At 38.5% G+C, this 23,752-nt stretch overlaps 1 protein-coding gene across 1 annotated transcript in view; it reads left to right on the top strand.

Moving 5' to 3' along the window:
• KAT6B (lysine acetyltransferase 6B) overlaps window positions 1-23,752 on the top strand; it is a 304,625-nt gene that overhangs the window by 263,715 nt on the left and 17,158 nt on the right. The window contains exon 11 of the mRNA XM_007940590.2: window positions 1,220-1,313. Within this exon, the coding sequence (XP_007938781.1) occupies window positions 1,220-1,313 (94 nt within the window). The remainder of the gene's footprint in view (window positions 1-1,219; window positions 1,314-23,752) is intronic.

Genomic DNA, 23,752 nt, shown 5'->3' with positions numbered 1-23,752 from the left:
AAAAAAAAAAAAAAAAGAATGAGTGCTTTAACAGTGTATATCTGCTTTTAGATAAGAGTGGCGCATTTGTCTGACTTTGACAAAGTAGGTGAATTATTTGACCCTTTACCATTGAAGTGCACATCTAGTGATGGACTGTCCATCTGCTTAGCAAAACTGACACAATTATTCCTTCCTCCTCATTTTTTACAGATGCCAGAAACAGCTATGGATGTGCAAAAGTTAGGAGCACATCTATTTCACAAAGAAATCTTAATTCTGCCCTGTAGGGTTTTTTCCACAACCATTTCCTGTGATCTTTCAAATAGGTTCATTAAGATCTGGGTGTTCTGAAGTAATTCTTTGATGTGGTTGGTATCATTTGTGGTCAGTCTTATTTGTGGTTTGCATTTGGCCAGAGAATTCACAACCTCAAAAGCCTTTTTCAGATCTTGTCTATGTAGGATTTGGTGGCGTTTGTGTACTCTGAATAAAATATTGCTGCTCTGATACCACATCCCAAGAAAATTGCAAATTATTCCTTAACTAACTAAAAGAACTGTTTCTCACCATATTCTTCCCACTCTTCCTCCAAGTTTCAGACTGTTGGTAATATGTTGACCTCACTTTTGTTTAGAGGCTTTGGAGTTTCTTCTTGTTGTCTTTTTTGTTTTGTTTTGCCATTCTGGTTTGAAGTGCAGATGGATTATTTCTCTAGCTTTTTACTTTTACTTTTTTATTCATAGGAGAAATGTATTTGTGCAAAAGCTAACCATACATATACGTTTTAGTTTCACTGAAGCATTTGCTCAAAGGCAAAAGACAGATTACTGTTGCAGGTTGCAAGTTGTTTAGCAGGGTAGCTGGCTAAGTCCTAACTTCCCCTGCTTGGTGACTCTCTGGATGTTATTATCTCCATATTACAAGTTGTTCAAGCAAAGAAAGCATTTCTTCCATACTGTCTTTATTCTGTCTCAGTTTATATTTTCTTGGCTTCTATATTCATATTTTATGGTACTGACTTTCAAGAATAAAGACATGACTGAGAGGCATGCTTAAATTGATGGTATGTTGTTAGTTGATAGTTTGATTGATTCACACTGTAAGATTATTGGGCTTGATCCTGACCTAACACACTGGCTCACCTCAGTGGAATATTTTACAAGGACAGTGGCAGGTGCAGGGAATTGCCCACTTCAGCAGAGCTCTGACATACTTGATCTGTTTCTTCTTCCCTCAGGAAAAGCTTTGCCAGCAGAAGTATAATGTCTCCTGCATAATGATCATGCCCCAGCACCAAAGGCAAGGATTTGGACGGTTTCTCATTGATTTCAGTAAGTGAAGTGCTTTATTTACTTTCACGATCCAGGGAGCTGATGGCCGTTACGGGAAACAGTAACACATAAAACTTTATTTAACCTACTTTGTTGTTTTTATCAATAGATAATGGGTTTTCTATTTATATTTACATAGGTTAGAAAATCTTCCTCAAGTGACAAATTTACTGCTGCTCAGTTATTGTACTCTGGGAAATTGAGACTAGGCCTCTCTGCAGTGTCACTAGCTCACAGAGCCATTACACTGAATGAACCGGCGGAATTACATTCCATTCGGTGGTGGTCATGCTCATTAGCACCAAAAGAGGCAATTATTTGTAATTAAAGCTAAAGGAAGTGTTATGTAAAAGAATTCTCAGCTTTCTAAAATTGTGCCTGTGTTCTTGTACTGTATAGAGCAGAAAGAAATATTTCCATTTAGAAAACAATTCTTTGGGTAGCCTGTCCTTTGAGCTGCTCTAGTAGAAATAACTCTGTCTTGTTTTGTTAGTTTTCCTTTTGTGTTATGGAAACCATTACAGTGTTTGTATCTAGAGATTTCCCAAGAAGCATTTGTTTTATATATACTTGTATCTTCTGAGCTGCCTCAATTAAAATCAGAATAAAATACAAAAATATGCATAGAATAATGTAAAAGAAAATATTGGTATGGTTTTTCCCTCCTTGTTTATTTTATACTGGATATGTAAAATGCAATGTGCATTTTGAGAATTGATTCAAAATAACATGAAGGCCACCATGTCCCATGATAATAATGGTCATTTTCAGCCATAAAAAAATCAGTCACTAGGAACCATGTTCTAATTGATTATCAGATTACAGTTTGTCTGATTTTGAACTGAAAAAAGAAAATTGCATTAATCTTTATAAAGTCCATAAATTGGAAAATCACAATGTAAATGTGCTCAAGAAAAACTATGAAGAAATATGTTGACTCTAAATGTCTTTTATTAGACATTGAAATGTGAAAGTCTGGGTATGAAATAATTATGTAGCAATTTTAGATTGATTTGTATAGTTCACTCACATTGAAGGATATTATATATTATTTTGTATTGAGTATTTTATGTTCTTAGGTCATGTTTTCAGTTATTAATTCATTACCTTAGTATTATCTATCCTTTCATAGCTCAGTTATCCAGGAAACTAGTCATTCCTGAAGAGCCATCTCACCAGGAGGTCACCATTTTTATTACAGAGTCCTATCTGAGATAGGGAGTTCTGGTAACATAGTGCCTAAGGCACTTGACTGCCAACCGGAAGGCTGGTGGTTCAAACCCACCAGCCACTCCTCAGAAGGAAGATGGGGCCAACTACTTCCTTAGTGATAGTGCCTCAGAAACCCAAGCGGGAGGGGTCACTATGAGTCGGGTCTGACTAGAAGGTACATAACAACAACAAGAAAAATCTGAGATTACTTCTAAGGACAAAACCATCTGTCTTTGTTCTGAAAATTTCTTGGCCACCCTTCATAAGTTGTTCATAAATACTATAACTTTCTAGTATGCACAGCAGCAATTCAAATTTCTAATTTTTTATAGTATATGGATGCCTACAGAATAAGCCAAACTCCTTAGCTCAATCTTCAAGATCTTCCAGCACCTAGGTCTAGTCTGTCTTTTAGGCTTTCTCATCTACTAATCTCCATTTTCCTTAAATATTCTAAGCATGTAATCATACCTCCGTTCTTTGTCCATAAGGCTCCCTTTGCTGAAATGAGCATTTCTTCCTTTCCGCCTCTGTCTGATCAAAATTCATTGTAAAACACCAGTTCAAATACCTCTTCTTTGTGATCCCACGTCTTGGAATTTCATCACATTCCCTTCTTGGCACCAGTATTATAGCACTTGATTACATTCACTCTTTTATGGTAATTATTTCCAACTCACTATAAACACCCTGGAAACTGTCTTTTTCTTTGTATCTAGTAGGACAATGCTCTCAGTAATCTGAATTTGATAGATTTTTGCTTGTTTGAACTGAATCCTCAAAATGATATGTAGTCACTGCCTACGATAATTTTTATACCTAAACTAGAAAGGGACTGTTGTTGTTGTTGTTATGTGCCATCGAGTTGGACCTGACTCATAGCGACCCCTCCTTGGGTTGCCAAGGCAGTATCACTACAGAAGTAGATTGCTTCCTTCTGAGGAATGGCTGGTGGGTTTGAACCGCCAGCCTTCTGGTTAGCAGTCAAGTGCCTTAAGCCCTATGCTACCAGAGCTCCCAGAAAGTACTTAACAAAATGCAAATCTGTTAATACAATAGCATTTTTGTACAGCAGGATCTGGCCCTTAGACTTTCTATGTAAGAGAATAACCCAGGTAACAAGGACATTCCCCTTCAGATGCTAAACCTTTATTTAACCATTTTAGTGAAAACATGAACTATGGGACAAAAGTAACCTTCTCAGGATCGCTTAGGGTCATCATGATGCATGCCTTCCATCAGTGTACCTTCAGGCAATGCAGTACTGAGGATGTGACTAGGTTTTCTGTTTCCTGTATCTTTGGCATGCATGGTCCTCTACTGAAGTGGATTCGGGACTATGGTAAATGATTTGAATAAAGTTGAAAGGGGATTGGACTCATTCCCTAGGGAAGAGAGACTAGGGAAAGCATTTCATAATAAGCAAAGAAAATGGGAACTGGTGTAAACCCAATAGAAATTCAATTTAAAACCCCCTAAAAATTTCTTAGCTACAGAGGTTTTAAAGAAGATATAGTAGGCTGCTTGAAAAATTGATAACATCACCTTCTTTGGAGTTACTTAAAATAAGGGCAGATAGATATCTTTCTAGAACGATTTAGATCCAGTCTTTTGCAGAGGAGAGGATGAACCTAATGACTTCTCATAATCCTTTTCAACTTCATAATTCAGAGCTCCGGGCAAAAAAGATAAACTAAGGTTGCAGGTTTTCTAATCTGCTCTGTTTTTTTAAGGGACCTTTTAACAGTAAGATTTATTTCTATTTTGTCCATGAGCCTGAGGGCCTTTTGGTCAGAGAGTATCTTTTCAGTAAGTCAAATAAAATTGTGAAGCAGAAAATCTTTATTTGGTCTATAATAATCACTAGTATGGCAAGCTGAAACAAGGTACCAGCAGGGAGAGCGCTATAGCTGCTCACTTGCCCACTGAGTCACAGATATGGGTGAAATATAATATATTGTGTATATATAAAGAACTGTGAGCACAAGGCTTTGGACACTATTCTCCAAGACTGTATCGGCTGGTCAAGAGAGGTGGAATGGTCATCCATGGCACCTGATGCTGACTTTGGAATAAGTCTTTCTCTTCCTAGGACACCTTATCTGGGGTTTGGCAGAGCAGGTAATTTTTTTTTAAGTGATATTTAATGGAGTTTTTGGTGCAAGTTTATGTAATAGATTAGGTTCTCATATGACAATTTCCACACAAATTGTTCAATGACATTATTAGTTATGTTTTTCAGCATTTTCTTTGATTGTGTTCTGTTTATTTCCTTTCCTGTATTCCAGTTTCCCTCTTCCCTTATCTTCTCATCCTTACTTTCAGGTAACTATTGACCTTTTGGTCTCGTTTTGATGGATTTTAAGTAGGAAGGTTGATTGAAGTCCTATCTATCTATCTCTGGTTCCATATATATACTCCCATCCCACCCTCCATCTATACCAGACATCTGAGCAGCTCCCTTCCTACAAAACTTGTGTGATTCTGAGTCAGAGCCTCCCATGTATGGGCAAGGCAAGAAGTGCTGGTTTCCCCAAGGTTCTCCTGCATATGGGGGTATCAGAGTTGCTACCACGTCCTGGTCTTTCCCTTATGCCAGTGCTGCCCAGCTGTGCTTATCCAACTCACTTTGATTATTTTTTTAACTTTTATTTTGGAATAATTTCATACTTAGAGAAAAGTTAAGAAAAACAAAAGATAGCATCAGTAGTCCTATATACTCTTGTTTTATTATTCCTTCTCTTTTTTTCTCTCTCTCATTTTTGGTATATATACTTTTCTGAAGGAGCTCTGGTAGCATAGTGGCTAAGACACTTGCCTGCTAACCAGATGGCTGGCGGTTCAAACCCACCAGTCACTCCTCGGAAGGAAGGTTGGGCAATCCTAACTTCCATAGTGATACTGCCTCGGAAACCCAAGGAGGGGTCGCTATGAGTCGGGTTTGACACGACGGCACATAACAACAACAACAACAACAACATACTTTTCTGAATCATTTGAGAGTAAATTGTAGATATATTGCACCTTTACCCTAAATACATCAATGTATGTTTTCTGAAAATAAAGGTGCTCTCATACGTAACTATAGGACAAATGATCAAAATCAAGGAATTAGTATCGATTCAGCTCTATTACTTAATATGTACACCTTGTTCAAATTTCCAGTTTTGCCAGTTTTCACTAATGTCCTTCACAGAATGAATGAATGAATAAATAAATAAATAAATTCCCCTAGTCCAGGATTACCTGTCACATTTAGTTATTATGTCTCTTGAATTTCCTTTAATCTGAAACGGTCATTTTTTTTTTCCTATTGCCTTGATTTTTTTTGAAGTATACAGATTACCTATTTTGTACAATATCCCTCAATTAGGAGTTGCCTGATGCTTCCTCATGATTAGATTCAGGTTATTCATTTTTGGCAGGAATACCACAGACATGATACTGTATTCTCAACATGCGTCTGAACAGGATACCCACTGCCATCAAGTCAATTCTGACTCCTAGCGACCCTATAGGACAGGGTTTCCAAGGATGTAAATCTTTATAGAAACAGACTGCCTCATCTTTCTCCCACAGAGCACCTGGTCAGTTCTGAGTTTGAACCTAACTGCTAACCTTTTAGGAGCTCTGGTGGCATAGTGCCTAATGCATTTGATGACTAACCCGAAGGCTGGTGGTTCAAACCCATCAGCCACTTCTTGGAAGGAAGATTGTCCAATCTAATTCTGTAGAGATACTGCCTCAGAAATCCAAGGAGGGAGTCACTATTAGTTAAATCGACTCTACGGCAGTGAGTTGGTTGTTTTTGGTGGCTTACCTTTTGGTTAGCAGCCCAGTGCTTTAACCACAGCACCACAGGATAGCTATGATTATTTGTTCTGTTGCTGGGTTAAGATGGAACCTGCCACATCTCTTCACTATAAAGTTCCCACTTTGCTCTTGCTAAACAAAAAGTGTCTGATGAAGGCAGGCATATCCTCTGTTCTGTGTTACCTAGAACACTGCCTGGCACATACTGACAACTCAGTGTATAGTGGCTGACTGAGTTAATTAATTAAGCCTGTAAGGTAGTTAGGGCAGGTTTGGCCATATTGCATTCGCCGTGAGTTTTAGACATCCAGGACTCAGCAGTAGGGGTCTGTAGCAGAGGGAGTGATCTGTGAGTTATTGGCATGCAGTTTTTTGAAGTGGGTGTAGGTGAAGATACTCCAAAAGAGAATGTGGGGAAAGAGTGCTGAGGATAGAGTTCTTGGAGTTAAGTCCTTAATTGCAACACGTAAGGAGCTGATAGAGAAGAGAAGTCCATGGAGGGAAGTGAAAAGGATCTGATGGTGTAAACAAACAAACAGACAAAAAAAACACCAAACTTGTTGCTGGCAAGTTGATTCTGACTCAAGCAATCCTATATGGCAGAATAGAACTGCCCCCATAGGGTTCCAAGGCTGTAAATGTGTAAATCATTACAGAAGCAGACTGGTGGGCTCAAACTGCCAACCTTTCCATCAGCAGCCAAGTGCTTAACCATTGTACCACCAAGGCTCCCAAGTCTTCTTTATTCCGGAACACGTTTTTTTGGTCTTTCATGGCATTGACATATTTGAAGAGTACAGGATAGTTATTTTGCAGAATTCTGAGTTTGGCAATAAAAAAACTAAAAATTCACTGCTGTGGAGTCAGTTTGACTCATAATACCCCTCCTTCGGTTTCTGAGGTGGTATCACTGTGGAAGCAGATTGTCCAAACTTCTTTCTGAGGAGTGGCTGGTGGGTTTGAACTGCCAGCCTTCTAGTTAGCAGTCAAATGGTGGGGGGCGGGGGGAGAGAATATGAGATAAGTGTCAAGGAAGAGAAATGTTGCAACAACAATGGTAATGATAACTGTAACCATGGCTGACATTTCCAACCAGTTGCTATGTGTAAAGTACTGTCACCTGAATCACACACACTAATTTGCTTAGTCTTCAAAGGCCCTCTGAGGTAGGTTACTGTTATCATGTCTTTTTAAGAGCATAGAAATGCTAAGACTCTTGTCTAAGATCACCGTCCAGCAGCTAGTGTTCAGAACCCAAAGGAGAAGGTTAAGATAAAGTAAGAAGTATACTTTGGAGGATTGTGATTTAAGTGGAGTTTTAAAAAGTGGGCACAAAAAGCTTGACTGTCAAGGGCTTGGGGCACAGGAACCTCATTGTTGTTTTTAAAACAGAGATACTGGTCTAATAGAGACTAGTGAAACCCCAGAGACCATGATCCCTAGCCACCCTTTGGGCCTGGAATTGAACTCACTCCTGTGGCTTCTAGCTAAACAATAGACAGGCCTACAAGGTGAAAGATTATACCAGGTAGGTACACCCTTCAGAATGATCAACATGGGAGATCAGAAGGGCAGCATTTCAACAGGGAGGTAGCTCAGAGGGCAGGAATGCATAGGAAAAAAAGAACACAGAGAAAAGGTAACCCCAGGGAGGAAGTGGGAAGAGAGCTGTTACGGATTACAATCAATTTCATGAAACAAAATGTATATGAACTGTTGAACAGAAAATGAATTTGTTCTGTAAACTGTCACCCAAATCTCTCATATCTCTCTCTCTCTCTCTCTCTCTCTCTCACACACACACACACACACACATACAAGATAGAGTAGAGCATTGGTATATATCAGTAGAGAGGAGGAAACTGCTGATAGGGAAAGATCAAAGTTAATTCAAAAAGTACTGGCCAGATGTGGTTTTTTATTACAATTCAGGAAAAGCATTTGATGAAATCCAACATTCTTTGCTAATTTAAAACAAAACAAAAAACATGTTAACTAGAATGTAGGATTCAAAGTCTTTCATTAACTTTTCTTCAGCCTTGGATGAATCTTAAGTAAGGAGGACATGTTTCTAAAGAGAAATGACAGTTGGCTCCAAAAGTCTACAGTCCTATATCTGTAGCTTTTTGAGACTATGTAGTATACAGATGGCAAGTTTATCAGTTATGTAAAATATTAGAATTGTAGATTCAGGCATTTAAAAAATTAATATCTGCTTATTTATAGAATAATCATAATTTATAAGCACATTCTACTTTTGGCTTTCTTTATTCATTACTAAAGCATCGTGCAGTGTAACTCTAGAAAGTGGGAGTGATTGAATTAATTATATACACACTTCAGGAAATCCCCTTGCTGACATTTTCTTTGCTCTCATATATTGAAGGTTTCAGCCTTGGCTTTCATGAGGTCTACATACAATTTAAAAGTGTAGTTCGTGTGTTCTACTAGGAGATGGTTGCAGATGACTCAGTTTTGTGCCTACAAGTTATGTCCTTGGTTCATGCTTTAAGTGTGGTCAGAAATATCCTTCTACTTCTCCTTTCTCTTAAAAATGGAACACACATAAATACCCTTTAAGAAAAGTAGGAAATAGAATAAACTTTTAAGGAAACCTGCTTCTGCGTACAATTTAGTACCTTCATTTCTTTGTTGCTTAGGATTAACTGGTGTAAATTTCCATACCTTTATTCTTTTCCCTTCTGATCCCAATGACAGTGACCTCTTGGGAATTTTCTTGGGTGCTTCAACCACCTGACATATGTAGAGATTCCCAGGCTTGTTTACTTTGTAGCTCTTGGCTAATTTCTTGAGGAAGCACCACTTAGGAGAGAAAAACATCTCCCTTGTTTCCTGCTTCCTGCTTCTCTGCCTTTCTGAGGCCATAGAGCAGAATTAGAAAGAAAGTCAACATACTTCATCGCTTTCTGGGGGAGTCATATTGGGAGGCTGATTATGAGGAAATATCCTACCCTCTTCTTCCATATCTTAGTTCCTACTGCTGGCTTAAGTATTGTATTATAAGATAGCTGAATATAGGAATACATTCTGTAGTAGTTTAGGTTGCCAGCTAGCAACTTCCAGTTTTAACAGTTTGTCTTCAGTAGATTTGTAAGTCTGGTGGGGTAGTTGTTAAAGCATTCAGCTGCTAACTCAAAGCTTGGTGATTCGAACCCACCAGCCACTCTGTATGAGTAAGATGAGGCAATCTGTTTCTGTAAAGAAACCTTGGAAATCCTATGGGGCAGGTCTACTTTGTCCTCCAGGGTCGTTATGAGTCAGAATCAACTCAATGGCGGTGGGGTTAGTTTTCAGTTTTTCAGTAGATTGCTTTGTTTCAAAGAGCTTCCACTTACAAACTTTTTAAAACACAGTTTAAGTAAAACTTAAGAGGGGTTTTAAGCAGTAATTTAGAGTGATTTAGTCAAACATAAAATTAGTTTATTTAGAATACATTTTTTATACTGACTGGCCTGTCTTCCATAGAAAGTAAAAAACAAAAAAAACAACCACTACTATCAAGTCGGCTCCAACTCATAGCGACCCCTCCTTGGGTTTCCGAGGCAGTATCACTACGGAAGTAGATTGCCCAATCTTCCTTCCAAGGAGTGACTGGTGGGTTTGAACCACCAGCCTTCTGGTTTGCAGTCAAATACCTTAGGCACTACGCCACCAGAGTTCCCTCTATAGAAAGTTGTTGTTGTGTGTTGTCGAGTTGGACCCGACTCATATCGTCCCCTCCTTGGGTCTCCAAGGCAGTATCGCTATGGAAGTAGATTGCCCCATCTTCCTTCCAAGGAGTGGCTGGTGAGTTTGAACCGACAGCCTTCTGGTTAGCAGTTAAGTGCCTTAGGCACTACACCACCAGAGCTCCCAAGTTGGTATTTAGGAATTGAGTTGGTTGAGTTCCAATAGCCAGGTTTTCCCTGACTTTGGCATGCTCTAAAGAACCAGGATAGAACAGAAGTCACTGACTTCTCTCAGATACTGAATCAAGTACATTATCAGGGTGAGCAGATTCTCATCAGAAGCCAAGTCCTGACCCTGACAGGCCCTAATGAGACATCACACTTCTCTAGTGAGGATCTCGGGCATCTCTGCACTGTTGTACTCACCTTAAGGCTGTGCTTCCCAACGGGTAACCTGGTAATGGGTACAAGTGTCAGAGAGATTACTCCTTCCAACCCTAGGGCATCTAGAACTCCTGGTCCTTTCTCTTAATTCCAAGCAACCTCATCCTTTTTACCCCAATGAGACATGTGAACCCTATCATACCCATGATGGGAAAGAGGTCATGAAGCACCCATTTGGGGCATAAACTCTTGGGTAGGCTGCATGTTCTGGTTACCTAGTGCTGCTCTGACAGGAATGTGCCACTAATGAGATGGCTTGAACAAACAGGAGTTTATTCTCAAACAGTTTGGAGGCTTTAAGTCCGAGTTCAAAGTGCCAGGCTGTAGGGGCTGGGTGAAAGCCCCTCAACCTTGGGCTTCAGCTCTGCCTCCTGCTTCCGGCCCACTGAATGAAGCTAGAGGCTTTTATTCACTCAGACAGCTGTTGGCTACTGAGACTGACAAGCTCAAGGTTGACAAGTAAAAAGGCACTGTCTCTATGTTACCAAACCGCACAGCAGGCCATTAATTCAAGTCCATTGAAAGCCCCAGTGTCAGCAGAGCATGGCAGGCTGCTGAACAACAACATGGCTACATGCAGGGTTCAAGTGTGCCATAAGCTAGAGACTATTCTTAAAGCTGTTTCTTATATACAGGAAGCAGACCATGTACCCAAAGCAGCTACTCAGCTGCTCCAATAGATTCCACCATGGAGTTAATTACCAGTCTCACCATGGGGAATAACAATATTCAACTGCCCAGCCACTCAACCATGCCCAGCCAAATTGACACTCAAACTTAACCGCCACACTGCAAGACAGAAATATTTCCCTTTGTTCCATTTATGAACCCCCAAAATCAAGCATCAGTGTGGTTTTTGAGGGACCATGATAGTGTCTCTTAGGGACATGGTATATGGATTGAAACATTCTGATTCCATGGGAGGAGTTACAGAAATTGAATGAATGAGTGTAGGGTTTAAGATTAACTTTACCCAAATAATTTGATCTTTGTCCTGGGTGCCTGAGAGATAACCTCTAAAACCCTGGGCTTTCCCCAAGACTGAAGTATCTAACGAGGACTCCAGACTGCACCTAAGGGTCTATGACTTATGTTGAGTGAGGGCTGACTGTGCCAGAAAACCCAATATGTGATATCAACTTCATGATGTCAAACACCTTCCCCTATGTACTTCTTCATTTGTGTCCTTTTTGCCATAATAAAACTGTAATCAGGAGTATAACATTTTCTGTGAGTTCTGTGAGTATTCTAGCAAATTATCAAACCCAAGGGAGTAGTGGGGGCCAGCAGATCAGAAGTTAAAAGGTCCTGGGGACCCCTAAGTTTACAGCTGGGATCCTGAAGGGGTAGAAGAAAGTCCCAAATTTGTAGCCGGTAAGTCAGAAGTGAGGATGTCATAGGGACCCCCAGACTCTCAGTATCTAATGTCATAGACAGGCTTGATAGTCTGGAGGACTGTGCCCTTTAACTTGAGATCTGATGAAGCTCTGATACTAGGGCAGAGAAAAAAGTATTGTATGGACAGTTGTCAGAATAGAAGAAAAGGGGGACAGAATTAATAATGAATCAAATTGATCCTTATAGTTTAGTGTCAGAAAAGTGGGATTCTGAATTTTCTACTCAGTGAGATGTAAATTTGACATGTGATATTTACTCACTTATGTAATTTTTATTTAATAGTTACACTTTTTTTGTGTATCATTAACCATTAAAAGAAATGTTCTAGCTGAACAAGTATCAAGTCATTTAGAAAGTTGTGTGTGTCCTTTATATATTTATTGTTTATTACTAGTCTCCTTCACCAGAAGTATGCTCCATGACAGCAGGGACTTCGTTTGCTGCCTAGTTCTCTGCTACATCTCAGCTCCTGGAAGAGCCTGGTGCTTAGTAGATCCTTCTTATTTGTTGAATAAGTATTGAGTGAATTACCATGGGAAGAAGCTTTTTTAATGTGCTTTCTCTTCTCACACTTGGTTCTTAGAAAGAATTTTATTTTAATGCATATTAGAATGGAGTCAGTCAGTCAGTTGTTTACTTACTTCTGGTGTGTCCTGCCTGCCTTTGAGGATGGCTGTTTTGTTCGTGATACCCCCACCATTATTAGGCTCTTCTGCAAGTGGCAGCCTCTGTCTTAAGATCATTTATGTTGCATCTGAAAGAAATTGTCAGTATCTACTGTAAACCTTTGGCAGAGAAGGGAGAGACGTTACCTAATTTATATTTACGCACAGTTGGTTGAAGAGACATTTGTTTTTTCCTTCTATCAGATCATTCATTCCTTGATGCATTTATTTTGGAAGGAAAAAAGGCCAACTTTAAAAAAAAACTTCTTTCTTTGCTTTTCCGGCAGCTATGCACTAGGCTAAGTGCAGTCAAGGCGATCATTAAAGAATAATAAGTTAAGCTTTTGAAATAGTGCTCAAGTCCTTTATAGCCTTTTCTAGGGTAAGGAACACCTCCCCTCTCACACTTTACCATGACACCTGTTGGAAGACGGACCAGTTGCTGTATCCTGAGGCTCTTCATGGGTTTTAGAAGATATGTTTTGACCTGTGTAATCATGTATAATGGTAACATGTATTTTAATGGGATCTAATCTATAATATAATGAGGAGAATGGCTGTTTTCCCTTATTTTCTCATTATAGTATGCGGCACTAAAAGCCTTTGCCATTACTGTTTTATTACATTGAGCTGAAATACAATATATTTTAATATGCTAAAGATAACATCAAGGTTGAAAATTGAGCTCTCAGTGATTTATTCAGAGGTTGCCTGTTACTAAATGTATTGAAATGAGTTTGCATGAGGCAGTACAGCTAACGATTTATTTATGTGTTGTGTGTTTTTTTTAAACTAAGCTTGTCATAAATAAATGCAAATAAATAGCTCTTATAGAATAGTTTGTATTCATTGCTTCAATGAAAACATTGTAAATATGAAACATACAGTCTGTAGTCTCTCTCATTTTTTCTGAAAGCTACCATTCTGCCTTACATAGCTCAGAATTTTTTTTTTTTTTAAATGTTTTGGCATTCAAGTAGATATTTTTTTACAAATCTTTTGTCTGCTTGGATTTCTATCATTGGCCTGGCATTTGCATTAGATCATTTTGAACCTTTATTAGGAGGATTTGCAGTGAGTCACTTTACTGAGAGGATTTCATTAGTGTGAGAATTTGCTAATCTTCAGCAGTAGATTTAGCAATGCCAAATCATCATGAGGGCAGGGACTTCTTCACTGCTGAACTCCAAGCCATGAGTGCAGTACCTAGCACATAGAGGGTATGTAATACAAGTTTGTTGAAGAACTGAATGAATAAATGAAAACCCAAGCCTACAAACCCTTCACTGTGTCAATGACAAATAGTAGATTCATCCAACTGGCTAATGGCAGAATTGATGCTCCATCCCAGTCTCTTCTCATCTTTGTTTTTTTTCTCGTTTATCCTTCCATCCCTTCCTTCACCAAACATATTTTACATAGACTGTGGCAGAGGTGGCCTAGGTGATGAGGAGGTAGGGATGAATGACCCAGTTCCAATTCTCTTTTCCATTTTCCCAGTTAAGATGTATGTAAGGGAAGCATTTTTCCATTGTTAAAACAAGATTAAGAAAGATTTTGTTCTGGCTGGTTGAAATTATTTGTTCTCTGCCTACTTTGGGTTTCAAGTATACTAATCCCTTGAACACATTTTCCAGCTTGTAGTAGAGATAGAATGTTTGAAGTAGAAAATTGTAAGGTGTAAGTTTGTTAAATCCCCTTCTAAACAATGGGTTTATAATTTCAGAAGGTTATGAGGTAATTTTCTTTTCTTACACATATTCAACTTATTTTGGGTAAAGTACAAGGTTTTCTGCAACTTGTTTAGAATTCTGTTAGGGAAATACCAGTTATGAATTGTTTTTTCTCTCCCATACATTTGTGGTTAACATATTTTAAACATTATTTAAAATTTGTGCTACATTTTCATGTTTACCAATATAAAACCTCTGTTTTGTAATTATTTATATTGAATCCTGCTTTCGGTTACCATTATCAAGGAACTATTTTTTTTCCACTAAATTGTTTTAAATTAATGTTTATAGTGCTTAAAAATAGTTGAGTGGATTAAAAATAATTTATTTATGCATGTAACCATTTGTTCACAGTGTAAAAAATATGCAGTGCCATTACATAGCAGAAGGTACTGAAAAAGTGTTGCTGAAATCTTGAGAAAATGTAATAACAAATGGACCTCTCTTTATACGATAGATTTGCATTTATTGTTTTCTTTGGGTGAAATGAATCATCATTTTAAATGAACTAAAAGAGTTCTTTCTATTTTTTTTTTTTTAAAAAAAAGTGTTCCTTCATGTCATAGTAGGCAGCAAGGAAGCAAAGACTATTTGGGGCATGTCAAAAGACTCAGGAATCAACTTGAAGAGGCCCCTATAGGACAATAAATATAATAATAAAGGTAACAGTTGCAATTGAATGAAACATAGCTACAGTTTTAATTCACCAGTTCATAATGATATTAAGAAGCAACCTAATTTAGAGGCAGTTAGGGGCTCTGGTAGATAGTGCCTAAGGCACATGACTGCTGACCAGAAGGCTGGCAGTTCAAACTCACCAGCCATTCCTCGGAAGAAAGGTTGGGCAATCTATTTCTGAGTGATACTGCCTCGGAAGCCCAAGGAGGGGTCGCTATGAGTTGGGTCCGACTCGATGGCAGTGAGATTAAAATTTGAGGGGACCAGTTCATTATCTTGAAAAGTGGGAAGTAAAGCATTTATCCTGACTTTACTATATGAATTATACCGCTAGGTAGCCAAATAGTAAATTAAGGAAAGTGTCTTTTTATAAAACTATCCCAGCTAATAAGTGAAAATAAAATGATAGAATTAAAATACCATTTTGCAATCCCCTCCAATGAATTAATGGCTCTAGACACTGAGCATCAATGGCATAAACAGCACAAAAAGAGGGGCAACTAGAAATTATTATATGCCTTCTAGTCAAGGAATGTATCACCCCACCTGTATGTAGCCTTGCCAAAGGAATCTACCCAACTCAATCTGATAAAACTGTAGGATCCAGCAGCCTTCTTTCAGAAAACACAGAGGAGCATCTTGAATTGCATTGCAAGTCCACAGCCAGCAAAATAGAGACTCTGGAAACTCTACAAGTCAAATGGCCCTGGTTCCTTAACAGATAAATAATGAGGAAAAGAAAGGGATAGGTTAAAAGAGAACTTAAAAGATTTACCTATTTTTTTTTTTTTTAAAAAAAAGGCCAAGACTATACTATGGTGTGTTGGGTGTTTTGTTAACATATAATTAAACACAAGGGACCACCATAAAAGGATGGTGGTTACTTGTTTGGAGAAGAGAGTGATTGGGATGGGACAAGTAAAGGGTTTTCTGGGGTAGCTGGCAAAGTTCTATTTCTTCATTCTGGGTAATGTTTACATGGGTGGTTGCTTTATAATAATCCACTATGGTACATGCTTATTTTGTATAATTTTCTGTATCTATGTTCTTCTGATTTGGTTTTTCTGTTTTAGGGGGGTGGTGCGTTAGTTCTTCACAGGGTTCACTCATGGCCAATGAAGTGAAACTGAATCGGACCAGAATTTGCAAAATGTGGATGTCTGGGATGATAACAGAAATGGGGAAAATAAGGTTAATACTCTGCTAGAAATTTGAAAACAAGGGCGGTGTGCAAGTTGCATAGCAACCAAATCACTTCCCTGGCAGAGTCTGAAATGGTACCCTGCTTAAAGATCAGAGCTAACCACGCTGCTTTGAATGTATGTCACTCTCCACAGTCTTGGCAATAACCCAGTCTCCTGCATTAGGCTCCTGAAGGGGCTCTCTATTCCTCTTTGGAGTCTCCCATTCCAGGGCTTTAACCCATAAATTTTCCTCTTCCAGTTATTGTTGCAGGTACCCCTATTTTGCAAATTCCGGTCCATCTTGGTTTCAGCCATGACTTAACCAATTCTAAGCCCTGGTTTTACTGGTTTCTTTCTTTTCTTTTTTCTTTTTGTTTTTAAAGTGACCCTCTTAAAATGGGGAGATTATACTCTTTAGAATCTTAGACCACTCTGTGGTCTTAGAGCTTCAGTTTTTGTAACTACTGAAACTGAAAAACTTTTTGATTTATTGGTAGCATTGCATTCTTGACATTTTACAAAAGAGAGCAGATACCCTTTTTCAACCTCATTGCTTTAATAGCAGGTTGTCAGCACACAGGTGTTTGGTATATTGACCTCAACTCCATATCAGCCTAAGTATACAAAACTTAAGAGAGGGAAATGTGGTGAAAGTTACTAGAAATTATATCCTCTCAAGTGTTGAGTCTAATGTAAAATTTGCCTCTATTCTTAAACCTAAAAACCACCAGTTGCCATCAACTCAGCTCTGACTGATGGTGACACCATGTACGTAGAGTAAGGGGGACTGTACTCATAGGGTTTCAGAGTAGATCTCTAGGCCTTTCTTCCATGGTTCCTTTGGGTAGAATTGAACCCCCAACCTTTAGGTTAGCAGCCGAGCACGATAACTGTATGCACTACCCTAGGACTCGGTTCTTAAACTAGACAATCATAATTAGAAGGTTGCATGTTAACAGAATGGTGATAAAATGGAGAATTCAGACAACAAATAGCCATGCAGCAGAAGGTTAGACTGAAGAGAAACGTATGTAATGGAGAAGCCAGAGAGATAAAGGAAGAGACACCACAGTACTGGCAACATTGGTATGCCCCCCTCCCTTACTTTTTTTTTAAGATCCCAAAGGAGGGAAGTAATTCTGGCAGATCTTACAAGTCTGTATAGGAAATTCCCCTTCCCTCCTCCTAGAATATTGGGTGCTAAGCATTTATAAAATGTGGGGCAGATCTTTAAGTACTAGAAACAGTGCTTACAGAAGAAAAAGATGTTAAAAGTCAGGTTTTAAGAAAGGAAAAACGGCTAAAATGTCTTTAAAATATGCTGAAACTAGCCAGGATCTGCTGATCATTTATTGAAAAAACAGGCTTCCTTCTTCTTAGGAAGATGATTTTCTGTTCTTGGATTGGAAATCCTGCTCTGTGGTTTGCCCAGTGTTGGAGCTTTCCCCTGTGAATTTCAGGAAGTTAATGAGACTTTTTCCTACCAAAGCAGAAGACTCCTCTGAGGACTCCGACAGCCTCCCACCCCTGCAGCTGTTCTGTTGAATCCAGCTACAAACTTGCAGTCTATAATGAGTGTTTTTAGAGAGGAAATAAAATGAATAAAGCCTGTGAATTTGTTTTTGGCAGTGTTTATTTTACCAAATAATTCAAATAAATCTTTCTTGAAGAGAAATCACCGGGTTTCACTGATAATCTGGAGCTTTTCAGAGGATTACTTTGAAATACTTTCCTGCCACCTTTCCCTAAATTAAGCATAAACTTTTCTTTGACCTCATCACACTTAATTAAATAGCTGTTGAAGGGTTAAAACTAACTAAAGAGTGATTCTGTATCTTTGCCTCCATTCTCCTGCAAAATTATACAGGAAGTTTATTCAGTTCTCAAGCAGGGTAATTACAGGAAACAGTTACATAATTTACAGTTTTAGTCTACTCCTCCATAATCACATACTTCCACCTAGTTGTATGTATCCCCATATGTGTATGTGCATGTACTTTGATTTGTAAATGATGAGTGCAGTGTGACTGACTGCTTGCAATGTAGCATATTGAATTGATTTTTTTAAAAAAATCAACTTTAACTGTTAACATGTCTACTTGAATTCCTGGTATTTATAAAGTTGGTGGTTCTTGTGTTCAGTAGTTGCATACTAGTTAACTTCCCAGGGCTTTATTTCTTCTTTAAACTTGGAAAATGGAATGTCTGCATACAACCTAAGCAGCAAAGTGCATAGCACATAGTAAGCACTTAATAGCTGAACACATTAGGAAACTGTTCCAGTCTTTTGAAAATTTAAAAATCATGTTTAGATTAATAGTGACCATGCAGTATAAAGATTCATGGGTCTATTTGTATATTGTGGCTAAAGTAGTGCTAATATTAATATATTGTTAACTGAAGTCCCAACTCTGGCTACTGATTGGGGAGCCAATCTAAACAGTGGACAGAATGGTAGTTCATTCAAGGAGCGAAGAGAAAAGTCTTATATACTAACTCAAAGAGGGTAGTGTTGATGCCTTTTTAATACTGCTAGTGATGATAATGCAGTTGTTTTTGCTGTTGTGACACCTAACATCTAACCTTAGCAAAATTGGACTTCTGAGTTTCCTGTAAGATAAAGGCTAGATGACTATACGACACCAAATCCACTGGCAAACCAGCCGTCATTTAATTAAACACTCCGCCCACCCTAGCTCCAGCCACCAGCATATGTGTGTGTTGCTTGTCTGTCATAATGCCACATCAGTAACTCTGTGGACACCACCATTTATTGCCTGAGGCTTTTTACCTCAGATGCTGTTCAAAAGCTTATAGGAGAAAGATAAAAAAAAAGTAAAAGAGAGCTTTTCATCTCTGTAGACTGATAGAGTAGGACTGTTTTGTCCAGATAACCTGAGGAAAAGTAGAAATAGTTTCTCTGCCTTATAGTTCAACATCAGTAGATCAATCAGATTGGGTGATTAGAAAGTTATCTCAAAGGTTGACAGATTTCCTTTTAAAAGAGTTACTTTGAAAACAAAGAAATTTTTAGAGGTTTGTATTTCCACTCTTTTCAGTCTTATTAAGTATTTATGTTTGCTGTGTGAAAACTCATCACTGAGAATTGAAATTATAACATGCTTTGTCCTGTTTTTTGAAATTACAGCTGATAAACACACACATACATAGCCACAGTATTTTAGTAGGTTTGTCGAAGAATGAATGGAAGGGCAAGTTGCTCTTCCAGCCATCCTGTCTCTCAAAGCGTGGTTCTGAAATCACTGGCAGTGTCATGCTGATATAAATGTCCCCCATTGATCTGCAGGGTAGATTTAGACCAGATGACTGAACACTTAAAATGAACTATCTCAGCTGCCCTTGCAAAACCTCAAACCTGTAAAAGTGGACAAAAGAAATCACAGCTTTTACTTTTCATAATTTAAGGAAGACTTAGATTGCAAAACTTTTTAGCAACAGGAGAATAATCTTATAGGTGAAACGTCATAAACACGTAAAAGTTTTTTTTTTTTTACTTGGGGCAGATACTTTATTTGAGGTATATATGTACTTCATGCTGAATTTGAAATCTTGTACCCTTTCAGTAAAGAATTCTCAGGATATTGTAACTTAGATGTGAAAATTTTATCCAGGTTTTAACTTGGATAGCAAGCCCAAAGGGGAGATGTTTCAGATGCTTTTTTCCAGTTATAAACTGTAGAATTATTTTCTGAAATAGTTTTCCAGATTGAATTTCTATTGTGGACTTTTGCTATCTGTAATATTTTTAAATGCTGAATTACTTCATCTTAATTAAAAAATAAATTTGTTTTTCCTAAAACTTCCCAGAATTTAAAAGTGGTTTGAACTGTGGAAAATCCAGAAAGTCATAGAGGAAGGCATTACTCTTACGTCTTTCTAATATCTGTTATGGGGAAGATTCAAGCAGAAAGTAAATTTTGAGGGAACCAAAGACATTTAGAATTGAGGCTAGGAGGAGGAAAGTCACATGGTGAAGAGAGCTCTGTGTACACGTCACAAAGATTTCATTGTTTTAAACATTCAACTAAGGATACTGGTACTTTATCATTACCAAACCAGAAATATTCCTCTGAATGACTTATCAGAGCTCTATTTATAGATTTGTGATAGGTAATGGGCTTCATGAAAAATTTGATTACTTGCCAAATATATTTAAATAAAAATATCTTAAATTCTCACCTTCTTCAAATGATTTTAAGTTCAGATATAAATGACATTGATAAGAGTATAACCTCTCTTTTCATTGACTGCCTTATACAGATTTGTTTACCTTTCAAATCCATCCCTGCATTGGGGTACCTCATTTACCTACCAAGAGAATTGAAAAGCTGTGTATATTCCCATAGTTGGTCATCTTCTTAAAAAGAAAAACTATATTCTGATACACCAGACCAGGACCTTTCCTGGTGACAGGCAGCACACAAACAAATATTCCTTAGTTGAATGTTTAAAACAATGAAATCTTTGTGACATGTACACAGAGCTCTTTTCATCATGTGACTGTCTTTCTCCCTAGCCTCAACTCTAGATGTCTCCCATTCCCTCAAAATTTACCTTCTGCTTGAATCTTCTCATTAAGTACCACAGCTACTACTTCTGCAGCTTTAGGGGTGGCTGAAATGTAGAAGTGGGATTGATGTACCCCTTTTAATATTTTGGCCCAATATAGTCCTTGTGTATGAGCCTATACATCATGTGGTATATATCGTGTGGATCTGGCAGTTCTGTGGGTAAGTGTGGACTCCCTTGAAGGAGGTGGTCATTTAGTGTGTCAGTCACCCAGGGAAAAGGTAGATGCTTAGACAGAAAATGAACTCACAAACAGGACATCAGGCAGGCAGGAAAAGGTCTTTCCCTTCCTCTGAGGCATCCTTGGATTGACGAGAGTGAACATTCTGAATGTACTCCTGAGATAGGGGGTGGCCAGAGACAGACCCCAAAGCCTTTTCCTTAATATAACCAATCAAACAGCTGAGATTAGTCATTTTTAAAAATCCCTAACTGGATTCTAAAGCGCTCTGGTAACATAGTGCCTAAGGCACTTGACTGGTAACCAGAACGCTGTCGGTTCAAACACACCAGCCACTCCTCAGAAGGAAGATTGGGCAATCAATTTCTGTGGTGATACTGCCTCGTAAACCAAAGGAGGGTTGCTTGCTATGAGTTGGATTCAAGTCGACGGCAGTGAGTTTGTTTTGTTTTGAAGTGATTCTATTGTACAGTCAGGAATGAGAACCATTGGGCTAGACTACAAGATAGAAAAAGGAGAAATAAACAGAGACATTTTCACTGAATTAGATTATTCATTATGCAGATATCATAGATACATCTTTAGCCAGTGGCCTTCTCACACAAGTCTGTCTCTGGCCACCCCCTGTCTCAGGAGTACATTCAGAATGTTCACCCTCCTCAATCCAAGGATGCCTCAGAGGGAGGGAAAGACCTTTTCCTGCCTGCCTGATGTCCTGTTTGTGAGTTCATTTTCTGTCTAAGCATCTACCTTTTCCCTGGGTGACTGACACACTAAATGACCACCTCCTTCAAGGGAATCCACATTTACCCACAGAACTGCCAGATCCACACGATATATACCACATGATGTGTAGGCTCATACACATGGTATCAAGGGCATCATACCCTTACCATACACCTTCCACAGTGAAGCTGATGTACACCATTCCTCTCCTGAGTGGACTTGGGGAGACATTCAGTAAGAAATAGTAGTGGCTGCCTCCTATGAGTGAGAGAGAGGTCAACACTAGAGAGGTCTACTGAGGAACTTGTGGGATCTTTGAAGAGAGAGATGTGAGAGGGGCTTGGAGAAACAGACCAGTATATAATCCCAGGTAGCCAGCTTTCCTTCCCCAGAGACCGTATCTCCATTCTCTGGGTTTCACTGTTTTGGGACATTTCCTCAGGGACACAGTTCAGTCTTCTAGAATGTTTGGTTGGGTCTTTGTTTCATCTGTCCTGGGACTGTCTCTGGGTTCATTGTTTTTTGTAGTTTGATGGGCTTGCTATTTTCTGAGGATAGTCCTTGAAGTTAAGGACTTAGGGGCCAAAGGGAATGTGGGGGGCACAGAATTGTGCTTCCTGGTAACTTTGAGTTGCAAATTGCTTGAGACCATTCCTAAGGCAAAATGTGTGTGTGTGTGTTTTTCATGTCCTCTTCCATTATTTTTATATTTGGGTAGTTAACTCTTTGTGTGTATATATGCACACACATGCATGTGCACGAGAGAGACAAACACACTCACACAGAGAAGGAGAGAGGAAGAAAGATGAAGAGAGAACTTCTGTTTGAAGCAGTAGATGGTTTGGGGTACTTCAGGCAAAAGTAGGAAAAGGAAAGGTAGCTGTTCTCAATCTCACTCTAGAGCAGTATATCTCCTTCCTTTTGTCTCAATTTTCTTTCATTCCCTCTACATAAGGATGACTTGAGATTTCATTCGTTTAGTATGTTGAATAATAGCTAACACATAGAGTTACTGTAATATGCCAAGCACTGTTCTACATACATAATTTATATTGACTCATTTAATTCTTATAACAACCCTAACAGATTAAAAAAAAAAAAAACCCACTGCTGTTGAGTCAGATCCAACTCATAGCGACCCCTCCTTGGGTTTCTGAGGCAATATCACTGTGGAAGTAGATTGTCCAGCCTTCAATTATCCCTACTTTATGAATGAGGGATCTGAAGCACAGAGGGGTTAAATAAATTGCCCAGGGTCCCACATGATGAAGCCAGGATTCCATTACAGGCAATCTGGCTCCAAAGCCCATGCCCTTAACCCAGCTCTGTATAGTACCTTCTATGATCTATCATGTTGTTGTTGTTATGTGCTGTCCAGTCGGACCCGACTCATAGCGACCCCTCCTTGGGTTGCCAAGGCAGTATCACTACGGAAGTAGATTGCCCCATCTTCCTTCTAAGGGGTGGCTGGTGGGTTTGAACCGCCAGCCTTCTGGTTAGCAGGCAAGTGCCTTAGGCACTATGCTACCAGAGCTCCTTTGATCTATCATAGTGTGTTCAGTAAAAGCCATTTTATTTTTAAATACTCGTGGCCTTGTTGCCCAACTTTTCAAAATTCTTCTCATCTTTTATCTAAGCACATGGTTTCAAAGTGTGATCCAGGGACTCCTAAGGATCCTTAGGACCCTTGGAGGTAATCTGTAAGGTCAGTATTGTTTGTAAAATAGTAAGATATTTGTCCTTTTCACTCATTCTATTATGAGTATACATTGAAGTTTCCTAGAGGTTTCATGACCTGTGATATCACAACAGATTGAATACCAAAGTGGATGTGAGAATCTGGCTATCCTCTCTTTAAGCCAGACATTAGATTTACTACAAAAAAAAAAAGTAAAATAGTGCCACTCTTCTGTTTTTTCTGTAGTTTAGAAAATATAGATGTATTTTCATTTAAAATGATGTTAATGCATAGGTTTTTGTTATTTTTTTTAATGAATTAAATATTTTTTTCTTAGAAAAAATCAGTAGATATGATCCTTACAAACAAAAGCTCTTCAAGATCTCAATTTTTTTGTTCTTTAAATGTAAAGAATCCAGAGACCAAAAAAGTTGAAAACTACTGATTT

The sequence above is a fragment of the Orycteropus afer genome, unplaced genomic scaffold (assembly GCF_000298275.1).
Source record: "Orycteropus afer afer isolate SDZICR_OR568_19922 unplaced genomic scaffold, OryAfe1.0 scaffold00070, whole genome shotgun sequence".
Taxonomy (NCBI): Eukaryota; Metazoa; Chordata; class Mammalia; order Tubulidentata; family Orycteropodidae; genus Orycteropus; species Orycteropus afer.
This window is presented reverse-complemented; position numbering and strand designations above follow the sequence as displayed.